This window comes from Natator depressus, chromosome 6, assembly GCF_965152275.1.
Source record: "Natator depressus isolate rNatDep1 chromosome 6, rNatDep2.hap1, whole genome shotgun sequence".
Classification (NCBI taxonomy): domain Eukaryota; kingdom Metazoa; phylum Chordata; order Testudines; family Cheloniidae; genus Natator; species Natator depressus.
The window spans coordinates 21,640,256-21,663,293 of NC_134239.1; the positions used below are offsets into that span (position 1 = coordinate 21,640,256).

The window sequence follows — 23,038 nt, forward strand, 5'->3', positions numbered from 1 at the left end:
TGCTAACCCAGAACTTGCTCAGCTCCCAAGAGGAGAGCTGGGGAGACTCCTGCCTAAGGATGGCCTGAAAAGGAGCCACCCAGAGAAGACACCTGGAAGGGTTCCAGAAACACTGCTCAGGGGTGTGGGGATGCAGAGTCTTCTGAAGGAAGGAGCCAGAGATTGCTGGTTGGACTGAACCCGAGACAACGAATGTCCCCAGGTGTATCTGAGTAAGCTCCTGCTTGTGCTTTTGGCTCTTGTTAATACCTGAGACCCTTGGAAAAGGGGGTGGGCTTTGATGTAATAGGTCTGTCTGGACTCGTTTATAACCCAGGCGAAGGGAAGTGAGGCAGGGCTCACCAGTTGGGCCATGCTCAGCCAACCGGGGCTGCACAGGAGTGACCTCCATGTCATCACACGGGGACTGTGGGAGAGTCCCAAAGCTGGCAGGGGAGGTGCAGCGGGGTGGAGGGCTGGAGATCTGTGGGAGGGCACAGGAGGGTTATGCTGGGTGGTCGGTGGAACACGCTTGGTGCTCTAAGGAGAGTACATTCACGTTGCCAATGTGAGCCAGCCCCTCAGCTGCTGTAAGCTGGTGGAGTTCTGGGGAAGTCAGCGACGCTAGGGCACTTTACGCCATGGGAGGATCTTCTTGATGTTGATAGTAAAGAGAATGTTACAGTTGCCAGTCTGAGGTGTGCCTTCTTTCTGGAACCTGCTGTGGGGTTGTGGGTAAGGGGTGATTATACATTCCAGACCTGGGCGAGGGCCTGGCATTCTGGGCAGAGGAAACACAGGCTGAAAGCAGGGAACAGGCGCTTTCTAGACAGTCCTGGGGGTTGAGGAGCATTTTCATGGCTACTTGGTTCACGTAGTGTATCCACCGACATGACATTGTTTTGTTCAAAATCATCTGAATGCAGGTTGCCTGACACCGAGGGTGAGTGCCACTGTGCAAGTCAGTGCTGGATTGGCTGAGCTGGTTTAGTACCAAACTATTTTGTAGGGTATGTAGCACTGTGCTGCTCTGCACCAACGCACCTGATATGGAAGGTAAGTTCTCGACTGAGAAAGAGACAGTCTTGTGAACTGTCTCTCTGGGTCCAGGCTGGATTTTCCTCTTACCGCCGTTTGAAGGGTCTCCCAGATGGTTCCTGTTTGAAGAGCCAACAGGAAAGTGCTTCCTGTCCCTGTGAGGAGAAACAGGACCCATTCACGATGCACCACGTAAGCTGGCTGAGTGTCAGTAATCTGTTACCAACACTTTTCATCAGTCTCAGTCAATTCAAGGGCTTCATTTTACTGCTGGGAATGTTTCAAACCATCAGCTACTGGTATGGAATCTCATTTGCAGGGAACCACCAGCCTTTCTGAAATGTGCAATATCAGCTCCGATCAATATTCTGTCTGCTTTGGCGTCCTACATCTCGCCCGTAAAAAGCCCATAATGCACCTGGCGAGTTATGCAATGCTGTCCCTGGGAGAGAACATTCCTGCCTCACCCCAGCAGCAGCACCCAGCTGAGCCCCTGAAGTATGAATTTCCATTACACCCGCTCTCAGCACAAATACGATCACTGCTACAGCTCAGCTCTTATATCCTGGCCATTTGGGGGTGCCTCACACTCTTGGCTCAATAAACTCCCTGCTACGTGTTGGCCAAACTTGACTTAGCCTCTGCCTCTTCTCTGATTTCCCAACTTCAACTTCCTTCACGCTATCTGCTGCTGCTGTATGATTCTCCCTGCCCCTGACTCATAATGTAGCAGCTATATCAGTGCTAAAGGCCTAGCTGAGCCAGAAAAACCCTAGAGGATCAGACATTGCACCCCTTGGCCCTGATTTTCAGTTCTTCTGCCCCTCCTCTTGTGGCAGGAAGGGGAGAGCTTGGCAAAGCCAGTTTCAAGGCACCTTTTGGTCTTTCCATGGTCTGGGGCCAGGTGGTGGACTCCCCACCCCCGGGAGTAAGCTAGAGCAGCTCCAGCATATGCTCTGCCTCCCATGGCCTTGAGTGGGTGTTAGGAAGAAGGGACTAGCCTGAGCACAGCACATTCCAGCCAGCCAGTCTCCACTCCCAGCCTCCCATTCCCCCGCCCGGCCTACCTCCAACCTGCCCTCTCCACTGGGGCCTGGGAGCAGGGCTGGGGCAGAGCTCTCACAGCAGCTCCACGCCAGCAGCGAGGCCCCCTGCAGGGATGGGGCAAAGAAGCCTTTGTGTGACTGGGCATCGGGCCCCTTGTGCCAGGCCCAGGAGAGGAGCTTTGCTGAGCGTTTCTCTCCAGCCAGGGTTTTTACCTGGCCTCCTGCAGTACAGCCGGTGGCCTGCCTGTCCTCCCTCTGCATGGCGCCGCAGGGACCCATTGCTGATCCTTCTGGGGCAGAGGTTCTTCTGCTTCCTCCCCTTCTCCAGCGAGTGGGAACTTGTCCACAGAAAGGTCCGTGTTATCACTGTAGGCGTCTGCGGCTGCTGTGAATCTGTGAGGGGCCGTGTACCTGGAGAGAGTCTCGGACAGGCCAAGGGAGTGAGGGGAGGAAAGGAAAGAGAGAGGATTATTCTCCAGGCCCCTCTATCCCTTGGTTCTCCCTCCTCACATCCCAACTGCTCCACGGGCTGGATTTATTCCTGCTTGGTGACTTGTCATGGCCCCCCCCACAGCCTGTTACTGAAACTCTGACCCGGGTGGGAGCAATAAACCGACCACCACATGGCAGACTCTGGGGAGGGAAGACAACGCTGCTTCTGAGGCTGGGCTTGGCTCTGTAGGGAGGCAAAGGACAACTGCTGACAGAGGAATGACCAGCGCAGCAGCTGTGGCCTTGGGGCGGTGTGGTGACCGACAGGGAAGTGGCTGATGTTTTGCTGTGATGGGAAAGCCTGTGGGTGGGAGCAGCCCCTAGGAGAAAGCTGGGGTTCGGGACATGTTGGGGAAAGCCTTAGAATATTGAGAACACCTGCAGATTTCACTGTCTATCTTTCCCCCTCCTGGAATCAGAGGGATGCTGTCTAACCCAGACATAGCGCCCAGGAGAGGCTCAGGGCCAGGGGACAGCAACAAGGCCACAAGGCGACATGAGTGCAAAAAGGCTGTTGCCAACCAAGCTCAGGGCTGCAATTAGCCCTGCTTCCAGCATCCATCTCAGCTCAGATCCCTGTGCTTCCTGTACTCGGACACAAGGAGGCAGCTTTGTTGGGAAGATGATTCGACTGGCAGCTGCTGGGCAGTGTACCTGGAGCAGCACAGGTGCAGCAGGAAAGCCTTCACCAGAGAGATGAAAGCTGGGAAGTTGAAAATCAAAACCTTTTGCTCGTGGGAAGGATACCTGCTTGTGTGCTACACACCTGGTGCTCCCCCCTGCAGCCAAGGGGAAGCAACGCGGAGACACGCCAGCATGTGACAGAGAGAGCTGAGTGCATGTCTCCTGAAAACTCAGTGTAACGGGCCAGAGAATCCCACTGAGGAGGCTGCTCCCTGTACTCACAATCTTCATCCTCCTCCTCCGTAATGCTTTGCTATTCTAGATCGCCGGTATCTAGCTCCATTTGTTGGACACCTGGCCACGGCTCCAGGCATCTCAACCACAGAACCATGGTCACTTGCACAGTCCTCTAATTAACAAGCTCCCCTACACCAACACAGGCAAACCTGCCTGACCACTTGTAAGCCCACTCCTCCCCCACAAGCTTCACAAACTCATCTGCGGTATAGCAAGGAGGGGAGTCGATTTTAGAGGGGCCTCTAGGGGGACACTCTGCTAACGGATCCCTCTAATTTAATTCCAGGAACTGCAGCTCCAAGGCCTCTGTTGGCTGCCGCTGCAGCACAGGTGGGGAGAGATGGATTCTCAGCTCACCAGGACCCAAACCATTTCAGTCGTTACAGATTAAAGTCAGCACCTTGAACTCTGCCTGGAAGCTCCCCAGAAGCCCGTGCAATGCTTACACAGCACCTTTCAGCTAAGGATCTTCAAAGGTGTGAGTCAGCTCTCCTGACCCCACTGTACTGATGGGAAACTGAGGCAGTGGAAGGGCGGGGAATAGAACCTAGTTCTTTTGGCTTTCACTCACCCGTACTCCAAGAGAGCTGGTGAGAGTGTGTGGAGGGAAAACATCCACGGGAGGAAATGGGGAACGGTGCTCATGTGCTGCTGAGCTTCCCTGAGCAGGAGCGATCCTCTGTGCTACCCTTCCGTCCCCCCTCACTACGTGGGAGGATAACGTCTCCACCTACTGCACCTAACACCGAACTACTTGCTGCATCGCAGGTCCCCCAGCCCAGCTCCAGTGGTGCGCCTTGGTGGGCTCCTTTGATGCTCTGTGGAAGTCCCAATGGACGGCGGTGAGGGCCGTGGGGCAGAACTGCAGACATGCTTTGCCCGACATATCTGCCATGTTGGGAGTGAGGAAGCAGTCTCAGGAGAGTGACCGCCTGGCTCAGTGCTAGGAGTAAAACATTCCTTCTCTGAGGTTGTGCTGTACCATAGGTCTTTGATAACTGCTCAAAAACTTTGTTAATACGTAATGAAGGTTGCCCAGCGCTGCCTAATCCCCTTCCAGAATGTGCACCTATACTTAAACCTATGAAAACCGGGAAGTACAAATATTGTACTGTTCAATAGGTGAGCTCAAGGGCAGTCCATGCTATGCATTTAATGGGGGGCAGAGTCTTAGATTTTTCCTTATATCTGCACCAAAAAACACTATTAGAAGCTGAAAATGTTATATTGGGGGGGCTGGGGCTATATTTCAGCAACTCCTTGACCAAATGATCTCAAATTTTCACCATTTACTTTACCCCACACCATTTTGCAGCATACCAGTTTTCAAAACAATCGCCTTATGCATGTGAGTTTTAGAGTAATGTGTCTATTAAAATCAGCTCCTTGGGGGGGGGCGGGGGGGATTATCTGAGGAACTAGAGGACAATGACCCCACACTTAGATCACTAACTCTATCCCTGGCCCTGATATGGCATAGCAATTTTCAAACCCAGCTGAGTGTGCATGTGGATTTTAGAACACTTTGAAATAACTGCTCTTGAACCAGAAGCAAAACTTTCCAAAGGCATATCTGCCAATTGCGCAGAGCACACATTCTTGGAGCGCCACCAAGGGCTGGGAGTTAATCTCACAGCACACAAGTACTACTGTGGCCGATCAAGGGTCACCACATAACGCCCTCAGCCATCCACTTACTCTTATATAGCAGGCTGCCTGCAAGCCCTCTGGCTTGCAGTAGAGCCCCAGACTTGCTGCACATACGCAAACGACTTTCACTGATTTGTCACCTTGGCTCAAACCACATTGTAGATCCAACTTTTACACTGGCTAACTTTTAAATATTGCTTCCCTGAAGGGGCAAAGGGTGCTGGGCATTAGCGGAGATCAATTCTGAGCAGGTGACTTCAGTTTGGGGAGGATTAGATTTATAGTCTGAGCCCCAGGTGTGCACAAAACATTATAAGAACTGTAAAATGTTGCTATCAAGTGATTTTTTGGGGAGGAGAGGAGGCTGTATCTCAGGAACTGTTAACTCAAATGCTCTCAAATTTGGACCACTGATTAGAACTGTTCCGAAGACAGAAATTCCGTTGAGCAAAAGGTTTCAAGATTTGCCTTTGTCCCACTTAAGAACAAAATCCGCACATTGCAAAATTCTCCATGAAAGAAAATGGCAAAAAAAAAAGAAAAGTTTGGGGTTTATTGAAATGATGTTTCAAGTGACTTTTTACATTTTATATTACAATATAATACAAAACCAAAACCATTTGAAACGAAAAGTAATTTCAAAACAAAAGATCAGAATGCTGCGATCTGAAAATGTCAGAATGGGACATTGTCGGAGCTTTGGTCCCAGTTTTTCTCTGAACCAAAGTGTTTTGACTTTGACAGAACAGTGTTCTCCCACCGAAAACAATTCCGCCGATGTTTTTCTGACCGGCTCTACTCCAGATTCCCTACGCTGTCCACCCATTCTAGAGACTGTCTGAGTCAGCATGTGCATTAGAAAAAGGAGCTGTTAACCAGTCAATGCGTCTCAACCTCAACACCAGCAGTGGCTATAATCTCGGACGCTAATGTGCACACTCAGTCAGCTAGTTTGGAATAATTGGTATTTGTTTAACATACAGAAAAATCCTAGAATCCTAGAACCTCTGGGTTGGAAGGGACCTCAGGAGGTTCATCTAGTCCAACCCCCTGCTCAAAGCAGGACCAAGCCCCAGCTAAATCAAAATCAAAATCACTGTCCTTTTTAAATGTAAGTTACACATGTGCTTGGGAATTTTAATGTGTAGCATTACCGCATGCAAAATGCCTTACTTGACTAATTGGATACAAGGGGAAGTGGCGAATAAGCTGCTGTGCAAGACTGCAGAGGCCTTGGTCTGTAATTACTGATTCCATGGACGGCGAATGAGCCCGACAGATGAGGGAGAGTCATCGAGGCAGCCCTATGGAGCACTCATTCCCCTCACTTCTGCAGAAGCACCACGCAATTGCTCCTGGGTTGAGAAGACGTGATGGGGCTTGTAGGGCACAGAGTCAGCTCTGTGGCAGGCAGACAAAGCTCTGGCTGAAACAGACACACTGTGCTCCAGACCCGAGAGATCCCCCTAGTCGCCAGCTGGTCCCAGCTGGTTTACAATCTCTGGTTTGCTGTATGTCCTGGTTATACAGACTCCTTGGACTGAAATGCATCCCCAGTCAGGACTATGCAGGGGGCCTCCTGATTCACTGGGTGCACTATATGAAGCTGCTGAGCGGGCTCCAATACCCCAGCACCACCCTCCGCCATGGGACCACATCCCTAATCCCAGCCCAGTGCAGAGGGCAGGCCCTGGGGTGGGAGTGGAGAGAGAGCCCACCCTGCAGAGGCAGAGGCTCCCTGCTCCGGGCATTAGGAGCTGGTGCACGGGGTCACAGAATGCCGCTTGAGCTCGGCCGGGCCACCCCTCCATCATGACCCCACGTGCCAGGTCACAATGCCCGGAGCGGGAGCCAGCCCCAGCCCCGCGGGACAGGAACCATCGCTGCGGGATGAGCATGATCCAGCTGTGCCTCCAGCAAGGAACTGCCTTCCGCACTGGAAGCGGAAAGGGTCACTGTGGCAGGGCGAACCAATGGAAAAGGCCACCCCAGTTACACCACAGTAAAGAGCAGCCCCCCAAAAGGGGGACTTTCCCCCTTCTTCTAGGAGAAGTCCCAGAAGCTTCCTCCAAGTCTCTCCTTGTTCTGTGGCAAAAGGAGCCAGAGGTGGTGCTAGCCCATTGGGGGCCCTAAGCAGGAATAATTAGGGGGGGCAGCCCCCACAAACAACACATACTAAACAAGTGAATGGGGGGCGCCCCTTGAGCTGCTTGGGGCCCTAGGCAATTGTTTAGTCTGCTTATGCCAATGCCGAGCACCAGCTCTGAAAGGAGCCTGTTATAAACCCAGTCCCATTTCCCAGCAGGCTTTGTCAAGATCCCAGACTATGACCCTGGCTGCTGGGGGGACTACACTTCTCAGCAAGCCCTGAGCTAGTTTTGCCCTCACTAGGGGAAGGAGAGGGGAGATCCCTCCTGCCTGGGCTGGCCATGGGGGAACACAGGTCCTGAAAGCAGCGTCAGGAGCCTGGGTTTTAACCTACGGCTCAGGCTGCCTGTGAAGAATCACTCGTTACATATTACCCCAGCCCTGACGTATCAAGCAGGTCAGTAACAGGGTCACAGCAATGTGTGTGCAGGGGAGATCGTCCTGCAGGCATGCCCTGGTAGATCCGCACTGTCTGCCTTGCAGCCCCGTGGTAAGGTTCCCGTGATGTGAGCCCACCTTGGGGCTATCAGCCGCCCACTGCCGCTCTGCCTGACACAGAGAGGTGTACAAACGAATACAGCACCCCTCCCACCCCGGCATGCCCCCAAGTGCAACTCACCTGGCCCTTCGCATTGCTGAGGACTGTGGTGCATTCTGGGCCCGTTCTGAAATACTGCTGGGCCCTCAGTGTCACGTCTGTGGGTTTTTTATGGGTGCAATCAGTTCCTGCAGCCCAGACCTAAAAACCAGGGCAGATTATTATTGCTGGTTATTTGTTTTAGTGGCCTGCCTAGGCGCTCTAGTCGTGGACCAGGGCTCCATTGCGCTCAGTGCTGTACAAACACGGACAAAAAGACAGCCCCTGCCCCAAGGAGCTTACAATCGGATGAACATGTCCTGCCCCTGGGAAAGGGAATCGTGTCTGTGCAGCTCCTGGAGCTCACGCCGTATCGCTTACGCCAGCACATCCCTCTCTCGATCGCCTGTCATCTGAGGGCTTTCAAGTACTTTCCTGACGTTAGCCAGTAGGGCCGCTTGCAGAGCAAGGCTCTCCTCGGCATAAGCACAGGGGCAGGATTGGGCCCCCAGGCACACAACACCCCTGTGTGGTGGGTACGGTTGTTTCCATTTCACAGATGGGTAAAGAGAGACCCCCAAGAAATGCCTCGCCCAGGGTCACACAGCGTGCGGTGGTGGAGCTGGGAATGGAACCCAGGAATCCTGCCCCCAAGACCCCTGCTCTAGCCCGTAAACTGCACTGCCTGCTTTACTCCTTGTTCTGGTAGCCCATGTCTCTGCTCTGTAGCTCTGGCTGGCGATAGCTTTCCATCCACCTTACCGTTTGGCCAGGCGGCTTCCCAGGCTGCTGTGCCACCACTGATGAGAGGCCAGGGCCTGCTGCACTGGGGCCAAGAGTGGTTAACCCAGAAAAGGCCTCTGCCAGACACACAGTGTCAAGTGTTGTTTTAAAAGTGGGGAGGGCTGGGCTGGGCGAAACCCTGTTGGGGGGAGTGAGCTTCACAGCGCTGGGGCCCCCACAGCTCGGGCTCTGCCACCTCCCCCACCCACCTCAGGAATATTGTGGGAACCGCTGAAGGGAGATGCTGCCTAGCCTGGCAACTGACTCTTCTATACAGCTCTGTGTGTTGTTTGTGGCTCTTCCCTCACCAGCTTCCCCTTCCCACTGAGTCAGGCACCTCGGAGACAGCCCAGCACCCGGGACATTGTGAGATGAAGAACTCAACTGGAGGAGGCTCCTTCTGTCCTTTGCTGAACTCTAATGAGTGAGGCAGCCTTTGTCCTGCCCGCATCCTCTTGTCTGTCCTGCAGCAGCATGCAGGGCCCCTTTCCCTCCCTCCCTCCCTTCCTTTGCTTGGGGCAGGAAGAGAGGTGTGTGGGGTAGGATGGGGAGGGGGAAGTGTTAAGGTGGCTTTAAGCCCCCTTTGCTTTTCTCATACTCTGGGGCCTACCTCCATGTGCTTGGTTAAAGTTAGAGCAGCTGCAGGGCTGCTCTAATTTACACTCTGCTTTTCATGCCCCCCTGTGGGAAGCAAGAATAGCCATAGCTCAATGCACTCTAGACACATCCCCTGAGAGTGACCAGATGTCCCAATTTTATAGGGACAGTCCCGATATTTGGGCCTTTTTCTTATATAGGCACCTATTACCCCCTGCCCCCGGCCCGATTTTTCACACTTGCTGTCTGGTCACCCTACATCCCCTCCCCACCACGGCCCCCTCTTTCAACAACCCTGACGTGCCCTGACATACCCCTTATGCTGGGGGCCGGGAGCAGGGCTGACCTAGAGCCGTGTGATGGGGTCTTCTCCCCACACACCCCTGAAGGGGTTAAGGTGGCTCAGAAGGGGCTAATTAACCTGGCAGGCTGCACCTGGGGGAAGACATAGGCTTGACTGACAAGCCCGAAGTGAAGATGGAGCCCATTTGGCCAGGAATAGGTGGGGCTTGTATAAAGCCAGGAAGCGAGAGCTGAAGGGGCTGCAGTCTCTCTCTGGGCCTAGTGAGGAGAGGAGGAGGAGGAGGAGGAGGAAACGGAAATGGAAACGGAAACGGAAACTTGGAGCCCGAGCCCGAGCCCTGGGGTTGGTGGGAAGGGTTTACTCACAGGGGTGGTGGAGGAAGCCTGTGGAGTAGGAAGAGGCCCAGAGAAACAGCAGCAAGGGTTGAGATGGTGCAGACCTGGGCTGCTGGTTGTGGGCCCCTGGACTGGAAAGCGGAGTAGTGGGTGGGGCTGGGTTTCCCTACCAGCCACTGGGACAGTGGCACTGCCTAGAAAGGTACCCCGGCTGCTGGTCTGGTGAGACTTTCCTAACCTGGCAGGGGAAAACGGTATAGGAGCTGGCTGGAGACCAAGCCACCAAGGAGAGGCACTGCGACTCCTTGAGCGAGCGAAGGAAGGGAGTGTCTGATCGGGCAGAGGAGACTCCAGCAGTGAGTACCCTGTTACAAGCCATTGTGCCACCTCCACGCCAGCCCTGCACAGGAGGTACCCTCGGGGGCCATTTATCACCCCTTTAAGGGCACTTTTATGCCACCCGAGGTGTCTGCAGCGGCTGTAGCGTAATGGAGAATGGGGCCCAGAGTCTCTGGTTTTCTTAGTCACACAGTTCTCGCCTTTCCAGCCACTGAGCGGGCAGTGCATCGCGCCACAAATGGGCCTGCTGCTCACCGTGATGTGATGCAGTGCGGGCAGCGTAGTGTCTGGGGGGAAGCGGTAGATGGACACCGGGTACCCTCCCATCCACTGCTGGATGATGAAGCCACTCAGGTCCATGTCTTGGTCCAATGAGGTGTTGAGGATTCGAACGAATTTGCCCTTGCGATTCACGGTGGTGATCTTTAGGAAGCCTGTATCCCCAGGAGCCCTGGGGGTAGGGAGACAAATGGAAGGAATAATGCACCAAAGGAAGAAAGAGGATAGGAGCTTCTCTTCCTCCTCTACTGCTAGCAGACAAGGAGCGAGTGTGTGAGAGAGAGAGAGAGACCTATCACTGTCGCAGCTTAAACTTCTTCTGAAGTAAATAGGATGAAATTCAATAAGGATAAATGCAAACTACTCCACTTAGGAAAGAACAATCAATTGATCACATACATATGGGAAATGACTGCCTAGGAAGGAGTACTACAGAAAAGGATCTGGGGGTCATAGTGGATCACAAGCTAAATAGGAGTCAACAGGGTAATGCTGTTGCAAAAAAAAAACAATCATCATTCTGGGATGGATTAGCAGGAGTGTTGTGAGCAAGGCACGAGAAGTAATTCTTCCGCTCCACTCTGCACTGATAAGGCCTCAACTGTAGTACTGTGTCCAGTTCTGGGTGCCACATTTCAGGAAAGATGTGGACAAATTGGAGAGTCCAGAGGAGAGCAACAAAAATTATTAAATGTCTAGAAAACGTGACCTATGAGGGCAGATTGAAAAAATTGGGTTTGTTTAGTCTGGAGAAGAGAAGACTGAGGTGGGACATGATAACAGTTTTCAAGTACATAAAGGTTGTTACAAAGAGGAGGGAGAAAAATTGTTCTCGTTAACCTCTGAGGATAGGACAAGAAGTAATGGGCTTAAATTGCAGCAATTTAAGCACTGGAATAAATTGCCTAGGGAGGTTGTGGAATCTCCATCATTGGAGATTTTTAAGAGCACGTTGGATAAACACCTGTCAGGAATGGTCTAGTTATTATGTAGTTCTGCCCTGAGTGCAGGGGACTGGATTAGATGAACTCTCAAGGTCTCTTCCAGTCCTACACTTCTGTAATTCTTCCTGAGTCCCAGCTACATGAGAGCAGCTGCCTGTATCTGTATCTGACGTTCTCAGGGGGGCCAGGTCATGGCACTCACCTTTCGTATTCTTCGCCTTTGCTCCGACGTGAGGGCATCACAGATGTCTTGCAAACTCCTATCCCATCAAGACTGGCATGAGTGAGACGGCACAGATCCTGGGACTGCTCTGTCTTCAGATCCAGGACTTTTAAAAGAAAGAGACACAAACTCAAAGTGGGGGGACAGCTACTGAATATTAACATGTGCTAATGTAATCCTCTGAAAGGGGAAACCGAGGTGGAGCTCAGTCTGCCCCGTTCTCCTCAGAGGTAGAACTGGTTTCAGATAACATCCAATTTACTATGTACTCTTGCTTTTTAGGGGGGGTTCACAGATTCTAAGGCTAGAAGGGACCATTATGATCCGTTAGTTAGACCATTGCCTAACATAGGCCGTAGGACTCTACTCCGTGATTCTCACGGTAACTCGTGGTTGAACTAGTGTGCCTCTTCCGAAGGATGTTCAGTCCTGATCTGAAGACTCCAAGTGATGGCAAATTGACCACGTCTCCTGGCCAGGTGTCTCAATGGTTAATCCCCCTCCCTGTTAAACGTGCACCTTGTTCCCAGCCCCAGCCAGGCTGCAGGTTCAAACACTGCTCTGGGCGCTGACCTGGCAGCGCGGTGCCTGATGCCATGCTATTACAGGGGCTGTCCTCAACACAAAATGCCTGCCTGGCTGTGTTAGACGCCAGGGCCCCAACGGTGCTTTGCCAAAGGAGAAGGCCTAACGCTGATGTCCTGGCCAGCATTGTCTCTCCTAGGAGAGACTTCTACTCAGTGCCTGTGCAGGGGCTGTGACACCCCTATCCCTGGTGGCCATGCCGATAGCTATTCAAGATCCCAGAAGCTCTTGGAAAAGAGTAAGGAATGACGCCGTGTGTTCTGACAAATTTCCCTGCACACTAGTGTCCTCCTGCTACTAATGAAAACCCCGGCACAACTTTACTGTGCGTCAGTGGTTCCAACCTGGGGCCTTTAACATCCAAAGCTGCGATGAGTGAGCTCTGGCTCAGGGCCCCAGGGCTGCCCCGTCTTCCTGTGCAGTCCCTATAATCTCTAACTGGCCAGAGTGCCCCAGGCTCCACTGCAAGCCGCAATCCTGCACTGGCAGGGCCCAGTGCTAGCTAACCAATTCCGTTTTGGGGTGTCTCTGCTTGGAGCTGGGGGTGTGATTCCCAGCTGGAGGAGACGTAGCTGCACTCGCTCTCAGTGAGCTAGCAGGCTAAAAATAGCACAGCCGGGGTGATGTGAGTGGTGGGAGAGGGCTACCTGCTCTGAATACATACCTAGTATCTCTGGGCAGGCGCTCAGGGTGGCTAGCCCCTCCTGCCACGTGCGCTGTTGTGGCTACGAGAGCTAGCACAGGTTTGTCTCCTCGAGCTGGGAATCATGCCCCCAGTGCCAGGTGTAGGCATATGCGTAAGGGTCAAGTGATGCCGGATGTGTGACCGGTACTGCAGAAAACCGAGGGCAATCGGTGCCTGGGATGGTTGGTTCTCTCCCGTGACAGTACGGTGCGACTGGGTGGGGTTTTCTGAACTAAGCTTTGTTACTTGGGAGGTTAGTTAAAGCTGTCATCAAGTTACAGCTGCTGTAGATCCCAGGAGGTGGCTGCAGGAACTATTTACATCCTGCGAGAAAAGATCATCTTGTGGTTCAGGCACTGGACTGGGCCTCAGGGGACATCATTAATTCTCAACTCTGCCACAGGCTTCCTGTGTGGTCTTGGGGAAGTCACTTAATCTCTCTACATAATGGGCATAATAAAGCTCCCTTTGTCTATTTAGTCTATAAACCCTTTGGAATAGGGGCTGTCTCTTACTATATGCATGCTCGGCACCTAACACAATGGGGCCTTGACATTGGATAGGGCATCCAGACACTAGCATAATAATAATAATTAATAATTCAATAAACTCCGCAGTGTGGTTAAAATATACTTAGTTCCTGTAGTTTGCCAGCTGGACCCTGATTTCAGTTATGCCAGAGTGACTGTACTGAAATTGGTAGAATAACTGAGAACATTTTTTAACTGTCAGGGGACCACAGGATTGTAACTGGATCCCTCAGGACAGTAGTTATCACATTGTAAAGGAGCCATTTAGCGTCAACTGTAACTAATTCTCACCCTCTTGGACAGATTAATCTAGATTACATGAGCTCAGGCCATGTGTCTGCAAGTGTTGCCCATGCATGACTCCCCTAATGCCAGATCGTATAAAGTGGCAGAATTTAAACTTACAACCAGAGTGTTGGGGCTGGATGTTCTCCCAGGATGGTGGGAGACTGGGGAACAATACCGCAATTTCAGACCTGCTTGGTGTAGAAACAAGATCTGATTTTGGAGAAGAGATCACATCCCACCAAGAACTTTCTGAGTATAGTTTCCTCTCCTTTCTTGCAGGTGAACTAACCAGCTCTAGACTTGAACTGAAGCTGCTAAAATCACTTATTTTCCATCTGTAGGAAAAGATAAAATGTTTAAGGTCTGGCTGGATTGATGTACTGTCTATAATGTTTGGCAGTCTCTACCCCAGAAATAGAATGAATTAACTAATGAACTATGGGTGATGGAAAAGTAATCCTTATTCAGTTTGATAAGTAGAAAAAATATCTTGTGTATGTTGTGGCCAGACCCTGGGGGTAGCATATCATCTATCGGTAGTACATTTAAAGGTGAGTTGAGTTGTAAACTAAAAGCAAACCACTTTAGAATGTTTTACTGGATGCTTCAGATAGCTCAGCAATGACAGGCATTCAATACAGATTGGACTTTAATTGTGCCTTTCTACAAAGTCCACTTCCTGCCTCATAATGCCCCAACATGCACTGTGCTGGTAACCTCATACCCACCCCTTACAGCTTATCGTTATTTTGTAAAACAAGGGTTTTTCTTAAAAAAATTGCAAAATACAGTATAGTGTAGAACCCCACGCTGGAGCAAGTGGCTGCTGTCTTGCTATATGGAATAACAGACAGACCTGTGATTATATAAAACACCAAACTAGTTTCTACACAGCTTGAGTTCCAGCTTCCTCTTCATTGTTTACCAAGGACCACATTCTGTCTGGAACTCTATCCAGAAAACAGACATCTAGTGGCTGAATAATATAATGCAGGTAGACCTGCATTGCAGCTGCTGTCCTCTCCAATGGAGTTCTGTGCTTTACATAGCATTAGCGGAGTGCATGCTGGGGCTGGAGGGGGGTAGTCTTAACACAGGAGAACTTGAAAATCGGCAAATTTTAAGCCCATTTTATGGTCCGTGCCCCTCAGACAGTACATAAAACTGATGTATCTGGGCTTACAAAAATATTGTTTGTAGTAACCCTTTAAATAACGAGTCAAACACTGGTACCTAATCAAATGGATTACAAAAGCACTTTTTAGCACATTAGACAGCTAATAACCAGACAACTATAGAAAGAGGCAGGTCTATTGCAGCTGTATCAGCTGACATGAAAACCCAATGGCTTGCTCCACTGCTTGCTGGGTTACTCATATAAGGCCATTTTTCCTCCTCTCTAGTTTAGTTTCTCCATAATATGAATCACTACAAAATACACACGCCCCAGTGCTGTGTTGCCTTGACTCAAGGGAATCTGAGTTTCTGATCAATGCCTGGAGTTGGAGGATGCTGTGGGGAGACTCCCCAGTAGGAAGGGGGATAGACCCCCATACATCCACAATGGAAAACAATGAAGCAACAGACCATAGTAGCTATTGTGGCTATTCATTCTGAGAGACATCCTGGGGTAGAGTGAGGGTTTCTCTGGAGACATGGGACCCCTTGTTAAAAAGGATTGATTATAAGATGGTAGTTCAGTGTGATGGGGTGGCATGCTCCTTAAGAGTAGTGGGGCCTAACGGTCAGCCCACCCCATCACGTAGCAAGCCTTTAAGAGTTTGAAATGTCCGACTGTATAGACAAGGACCTGGGAGCAGGGGCAGCAAGTTGTATGGGCCCGTGGTGCATGGGCTCCAGCAATATTCAGGGCCTGGGGCCCCACCTGCCGCCCCCTCACGCCTGCCCTGAGTGCCCCCTGGCCTCCACTTGCTGCCCGGGCGCGCCTCCCCTGGGTCCCTGTGTGCAGAGCATCCCTGTCTCTCCCCTGCAGCTCCATGCTGCCTCCCTGCATCAACTGCTCCCGCAGGGTCCTAGTGCCCCCCATTCCCTCAGGGTCCTAGTGCCCCCCATCCCCTAGTGCCAGGGCAGGCTAACCCTGACCCTGCCCTTCTCCCTCAGACCCTTTCATTTTCCAGCAGGACCCTCCACCAGCACAGGGGTCCCCTACACCTGCAGTCACAGCTCCTGCCCCACACTGGGCAAGGGGAAGCCCCACCCTCCACCCCCAGTGAGGTTACAGTGAGGGGCAGCAGCAGGGGAGGAGATGCATGTGTGATGGCAGCCTCCCCTCCCCCCAGCACCCACCACAGAGGAGGCAGGGGGGCTTCCTGTACCTGAGAGGGGCCCTAGGAGCATGTGCAGTGACAGTGGTGCAAGGTGAGTGTGGTGCAGGGGGGATGTGGGGGGAGGCTGCTGCTGCTGCCTGCAGGGAGAGGGCTGGGGGGAGTCCTCCTCTCGTGCCCTTACCCTGGGGCAGCCTGTCTGCACCCCAAACTCCTCATCTCCAGCCCTGTCCCACCCCAGAGCCCACATCCCCAGCCAGAGCCCTCACCCCCTGCACCCCAACCCTCTTCCCCAGCCTGAGCCCCTCCCAAACCCCTCAACCTCAACCCAGCCCTCTGCCTGAGCCCTCTCACACCCCAAACCCCTCATCACCAGCCCCACCCCAGAGCCCTCACAGTTTTACATTATTTTAAATATACAGTAACTCCTCGTTTAATATTGTCGTTATGTTCCTGAAAAATGCTACTTTAAGTGAAACGATGTTAAGCGAATCCAGTTTCCCCATAAGAATTAATGTAAATAGGGAGGTTAGGTTCCAGGGAACTTTTTTTGCCAATGGAAGCTTGGTTGAGGTGGTAGAGTCAGAGGGTGGGATATTTCCCAGGGAATGCCTTACTGCTAAATGATGAACTAGCACTCCCCTGAGCCCTCAAGGGTTAACACGTTGTTGATGCAGCCTCACACTCTATAAGGCAGCACAAATGGGAGTGGGGGGGAGAACACCATGGCAGAGAGAGACAGAGACACACACACTCTGTGTGTGAGAGAGAGACTTTGAGACAGCAGCTGCTGCCAGCAAGCTCCCTCCATTCTGAGCCCTGTCGTATCCCGCCCCTGCTCTGTGGAGATGGGGGGGCAGGAACGGGGGAGGGGGACACCCTAACATCAGCACCCCTCTTCCCCCTCCTCCCCTGCACAGCAAGCAGGAGGTTCATGGAGCAGCTCCAAGGCAGAGGGCAGGAGCAGCACATGGCAATGGGGGGAGAGACACCTGAACTGTCCAGCAGTTGATAGTCTGCTGGGCGGCAGCCGCACGGGGAACTTAGGGGAGCTGACAGGGGGGTTGCCAGTCCACCCTGGTTCCAAGCCCCCACCACTAGCTCCAACAGGCTGCTCTTCCTGCAAGCAGTGGACAAAGCAGGCGGCTGCCAAACAACACTATAAGGGAGAATAGCGCAATTTTAAATGAGCATGTTCTCTAACAGATCAGCAACGTATTACCTAAACAACGTTAACTGGGACAACCTTAAGTGAGGAGTTACTGTATGTTGGCTTACAAGGCTGGGGGGGACAGGATTTGGACCTGTTCCGGGCACCACCAAAAATTATGCAAACCTGCCGCCCCTGCCTGGGAGATATTGGGAGAGCGGAAGTGGTTCTAGGAGTAAGAAGCGTTTTGGGAGGAAATGCCAATACTGTTTCTTTAAGGGACAGGACCCTTACAGAGACGGTGGGGCAAAGCCCCCAGCCAGCTGGGGATGAATTAGGAGAAGGGGAGCAGCGCATATGCTGCCTCTTCCCTGATAGCAGGGCAGCCAGCAATGCGGAAAGGCTAGCTGAGAAGCTGGAAGGCTCCTTGAGGGAAAAGGGGCCAGCTGAGGGGGAAGCTGGCAAAGACCCTACAGCTGGCTAATCCACAACTCCGCTTCAGAGGGGAGAATGGGGGACTCCTGCTTAAGGAAGGGCTGAAAAAGAGTAACCCAGAGGCAGAACCAGGGAGAGTCCCAGAAACAGACTGCTCACAGGTGTGGGGAAGCAGAGTGTCCTGAAGGAAGGAGCCAGAGATTGCTGGCAGGGCTGGCCCTAGACCAAATGGTGCCCCAGTCGAGGAGTGTTTTCGGCACCCCACCTCCATTTCCATGCCAACCACACATACACTTTCACAATTACACAATAAAATGAAGTTCACAATATCACAGCTAGGCTGTCACTTCACTTCGCTCTTAATCTCATTGACTGACGGGCGACACCCCACCCCTTATATACCCTCCAGGGCATGGCCCACAATATTCTAGGGGATTTGAGGAAAATGTAGTTCTCAGAAAGTCTCTAAAGTTCCATGAGATTCTACAAAGGTCCAGAATATTCTAGGAGGTTAGTGAAAAATTAATTCACCTATGGAATACCTGAAATATTTTACTTCAAACATTCTATTTTCCCTTTTGTCACTAACAACAAAAACAGCACCCAAGCCTCGTGTCCCCCAAGCCTTTCACCCCAAATCCAGTCCTTGATTGCTGGTTGGACTGAGCATGGCACAACAAATATCCCTCAGTGTATTGGGGTGAGCACCTATTTATGCCTATTGCAGTCAGTACATGGACCTTGGAAAGGGGGGGTGCTCGTTGATTAAAAAAGTCTAGCTTGGTTTATAGCTTGGGTGAAGAGGAGTGCGGCAGGGCTCACCTGTGGCACCATGTCTGGCCGAAAGGGGTAGTACTGGGGTGACCTCCATGCCATCACACTCGGATAAGGGCATGAGAAGAGCGAGGTGAAGGGGGTAGGGTCCCCCTATGGGAGTGGCAGGTGTGAATCTTGCACTCCCTGTAGAAATCCTGTTTCTTCTGTATGTAGCTCACAGTAACAGTTACAGACCAAACAGCCCTGCTGTAAATCCATTCGGCCTGTTTCTCTCTCATGCACACCAGTGTAAATCGGGAGTGACTCCAACAATGTCAGTGGAGTTACACTGGGCTAGAACTGGTGTCACTGTGAATTTGCCCCATAGACCTCATTGGGATACCCCTGACTCTAATATGAAGCCACTAGTGGTGCTGCGAACATCAGTATTGTGGGGATTAACTAATAGCCCTGTGGTAATGGAGAGCAGGTGGGGAGCAGTCACTGGCTTTGCCGTACCTGGCCTCTGAGTCTGTAGAGGACTTGGGGTAGACGTCGAATTCTGCTTGAACTACTTCTGCCGTCTGGGTTCTTCCGTTGTCCTTTTCCCTCTCAAGTGTTGCTGGATCTCTATCCTAAAAAAGCGGAAGAAACTGGTGAACCTGCCAATCGTTGTCCAGGACTGCGATCTGTGTGCCAGGCAGATCTCTGCCAACTGCTAGCCCCTTTGGTGTCCTCTAGAGACAAATGCCACAGCCAAAAATGGTGGCAGAGTGACTATTGTGTCTGTTCTAAGCCCAAGGCTGCAGGGTTCCCTACGAGCTTTTGGACAGCCCAAAGATCTGGCTCTGCCGTGTTCACTGAAAGGGTTGGACAAGGGCCTCACTACCAATGCCAGTCTCAGGAGCGTTTCTCTTCCCCTCCTGGCCCCTCACCAGCTGTTTAATACAATCGCACACCGATGGCACATCAAGCAGTGAAGTGGAGTCTTTTGTCAGAAGGGGCTTCCAGTCCCTGGTCTTGCACTTAACCCTGACTCTACCGCCCTCCATGGAGCTGTGCACTGGACTGACCTTGAAGAATGAATCCAGGAAGCTCATGTGCTTGGGGATCCTCCGCAGCACCATGTTACTAGGCTCTGCCTCTACGTTGTTTCCCACCTCTGACCAAAGCTACATGGAGAGATGCAAGCAGCACGTTAACAGAGCCACTCCGTCACGTGTGATTTGTCCGGTGTGCAAGAGTGTTTTCCGAGTCCTAACTTCGGTCGTCCTTTCTCATTCCCCCGCCCCCATCAGTTGGACTCAGGTGCTGCAGCCCCACTGCAGGGCATGCGCTTTGATCCTCTAGCTCATGGATTCTCAATGTGGGGATCAAAACGGGGGCCCCAGGGGCGTGTGACCACCCACTCTCCCTATACTGGTAGATGAGAGGAGGTTCCTGGCTAGATGTGGGAAGAGTCCCAGGGTGGAGGGGGCCTGATATGAAACAAGCTAAAGCAGTGATCCTCGGCCAACACCCTCTTTGTGGACACGCTAAAGCACAATCCATGTTCACTTACTCAAGGGTGAGCATTCAGTTCTGTCTTTAAATAACCTCCCACTCGACCCCCAAACTCCAGTAATGGTCTTAACATGACTGTGAGCTGGTATGTTTATTTCTGTGGTTTTGGGACATTTCTGTAAGTGGCTTTTTTTTTGCCCCCAGAGCAGTCTCTGTGCTGTCTCCTGGTCCCTATGTCCCCTGCAGCTGTAGGTCTGTCTAGTAGGGACCATCAAGACTCCGCAGCACTGGGGGAAGATCATAAAAAGCAAAACCAGAATTTAGTGCAGTGTTTCGCTGAGGGCCACTATTTGGGCCAATCAGGTCTGCACTCTGATCTGTAGGGTGGAGGGTGTGTTTATTCACTTGGCATAGAGCCTGGAGAAGACCCTGAACAGGACTTCTAACCCCACTGTACCAGAGTCAGACTGCTCTTTATCCTCTGTTGCCGTGCGAGCTGGATATTTCCTTTCAGGTTTTTTTAACCATGCTTAAGTTGTCACCCGAAGCAGATGTGAAAGAAGAAAATACCATCTCTGAGAATCAAAGGTCTGTCCTGAAAAACACCATGCATGTCTTGTTTTAGACTTGCAGTCTCTGTAACCAGTGCACGGGCTAGTGGTTACAGCAGGGTAAGGAGAATCAGAACTTGCTCCTTGACTCTGCTACTGTATGTAGAAGAACACAGGGCAAGTCACCTTCCTTCATTAAGTCTCCAATTCCCTCTCCCTAAAGTACAGCAATGCTTTCCTGCCTATCAAGAGTGGGCCAAAGCTAACTGTCCCCGAAGAGCTTGGAGATAAATTGGAGGAAAGGTGCCATATTTGTGCCAAGTAATGGGATGATTTTGTAGCATGCCCACTGGTGCAACTGTACTGCCAGCTAGTGGGGAGGGTGCCTCAGAATCAATTCACTCACAGGTGATGAGGTGTCTCTGCAAGTGGAGTCATGAATACTATTAGCTGGTGTCAGAAGAAAAACCTGTTGCTTTTGCCAGGCTCACTTCCCCCAGCTAACCCTTACTACAGTATCAGATAACAGGAGAAGATGGCAATGAGTCGGTGACAATGCTTAAAAGTTTGCAGTCCTGAAAACCCTTGTCTATGGGACAGGAAATATCCCCTACTGCCAATGGATGTCAGCAATAAGTGCAGTTATCCCAGTTTAACTGCAAGAGTAGCCAAGCACACACCATGTTCTAGCATCATTTCAGAAACTGGTTTGTGCTTGGCTATTCTCGCAGCTGAGTCATGGTCCACACCCTGTTCAGCTGCACCCATGGGTGCAATTATGAGAGTGTAAGCAACACCTAAGAGCCACTAGCTGACAGAGAGGGCTTTGCTGTTTTGGTTGTGTTTGTTCTGAATTACGCTGGGTCTCTGCTTCTCTTTCACATTTATTTTTAAATTCCTACTTAACAACATTCTCCTGCCTCTCCCTCCAGCCCCAGGTTTGGTTTTCCTCTTGAATCTCAAGGAGTGAATTGTAAAGAGTCCAGGCGCGTTTATTCCCTTCTCTTAATGGGATGGGGTGCACTTTGCAGCCCCTCAGAGCTGCTGAAGAGCATACCCCTCGGTGGTCCTGCAGGTCATCCTGAGTTGCTTCACTCTTTACATATTGGGGATCCATCTGCCTTATTCGTGATTGATTTTAAGGTTTGAAATATAATCTCCCCCCATTAGTTTAGCTCTGGTTCTGCTTATTTTACTGGGGTGTGTCACATTTTGACTTCAAATTCCAAAGGATCCCCCGCTCCTCTCTTGTGTGCCTGCATGAAGATGCCCATAATCAAACAGGGCCATCTGCTTTTCCACTACTTCGTTTGTTTTGCCTAAAGTCACAAAGGTTGATTTTAAAAACAGAAGGAAGCTTAGCCATGTGGGGAGCAATAACATGTGAATTCCATATGCAGCAAAGGCTTATTGGCTATCTCCCCCTAGTGGCCAAATGGTATAATGAATCTAGGGGTTGATTCTGCTCCCATTGAAATCAATGGCCAAATTCTTATTAGCTTCAGTTTTGCAGGATCAGCTCCCTCCTTAGCAAGGACAATTATGGGCTTGCTTTCAGCCAGTGGGGGATTCTGACAGCTTGGCAATGCTGGGTTTATTTTTCTAATTTTATCTTTTTTGGCTTTTGTCACTGGCATTATTTAAATTGCTGAGATGCCCTGATCTGGAATACTGTGCTCAGTTCTGGCCATCCAGCCTCAAAGGATACCGCAAAATAAACGGTACCGAAAAGGTAGATCAGGAAAGTGTTACAAGAAGGGCGAATAAACAAGTAGCAAAGGTACAGACAATGAAATGGAAAGGTGGCAAATCTGAAACTGCTCAGAGAAAATATTTTTTTCCACATACACTGCAAAGTTAAGCTGTGGAACTCACTGTCACAGGATACTTTTGAGGGCTCAAAAAAGGGAGAAGAGGTCTAGATGGCTAGCAAGGACACCCTGAGTTACAACACTAAGGGTGTTAAACAAACAAGAACTTGGGAGGTGTGTTATCCCATAACTGTCTACTGAAGGCTTTCTTGCATCTTCTTCTGAAGAAGCGGGTACAGGCCCCAGAAGGGGTATACAGACGTGTGTGAATGGTGCTGGCACTAGCGCACTAAAAATAGCTGACTCGATGTTGCGGCAGAGGCTTGCGATAGCCACCTGAGCTCGGACCCAGGGTTAGGGTGGGCTTGAGGTCACATGGCTAGCTCGAGCCTCTGCTGGCACGACAACACGACAACAAGTCTGTCTGCCTGGGCTGTGAGGCTCCCTGCCAGCTGCACTGTAGCCATACCCAGAGCCTAGACTAGCCGAATGAGCGCTGGTCCGACCCAGTCCGTTAGTTCCTAGGATCCTCTAATCCTGTTCTGGGGCGAAGAGGGTGAATGGTCCCTAGCAGTCCCCTCTGCAGGGTGGTCCTTAGGCCAGACCCACGGGCTTTCCTGCAACTGTGCCACCAGAGCAGGCCCCAGCACCTGCCTCTAACCCTACAGAGGAGTTTTGTTGACTCAGCACATATCTCCTCCTCTCTTAATGGGTTTTAACTCCTCTTCCCACAGCATTTCTGAGTCCCCTCCACATAAACCACGCTACCAGATATAGGGGGAGTCACAGCAAAATGTGCCCAGC

At 51.4% G+C, this 23,038-nt stretch overlaps 1 protein-coding gene across 1 annotated transcript in view; it reads right to left on the minus strand.

Annotated features, from left to right (window-relative positions):
- Positions 1-23,038, minus strand: part of LMNTD2 (lamin tail domain containing 2) — a 64,156-nt gene that overhangs the window by 4,951 nt on the left and 36,167 nt on the right. The window contains exons 7-14 of the mRNA XM_074954734.1: positions 19,443-19,541; positions 18,889-19,004; positions 13,861-14,078; positions 11,635-11,761; positions 10,465-10,660; positions 7,894-8,013; positions 2,277-2,485; positions 1,024-1,172 (exon numbers count right to left, since the gene is read on the minus strand). Coding sequence (XP_074810835.1) covers positions 1,024-1,172; positions 2,277-2,485; positions 7,894-8,013; positions 10,465-10,660; positions 11,635-11,761; positions 13,861-14,078; positions 18,889-19,004; positions 19,443-19,541 — 1,234 coding nt within the window. The remainder of the gene's footprint in view (positions 1-1,023; positions 1,173-2,276; positions 2,486-7,893; positions 8,014-10,464; positions 10,661-11,634; positions 11,762-13,860; positions 14,079-18,888; positions 19,005-19,442; positions 19,542-23,038) is intronic.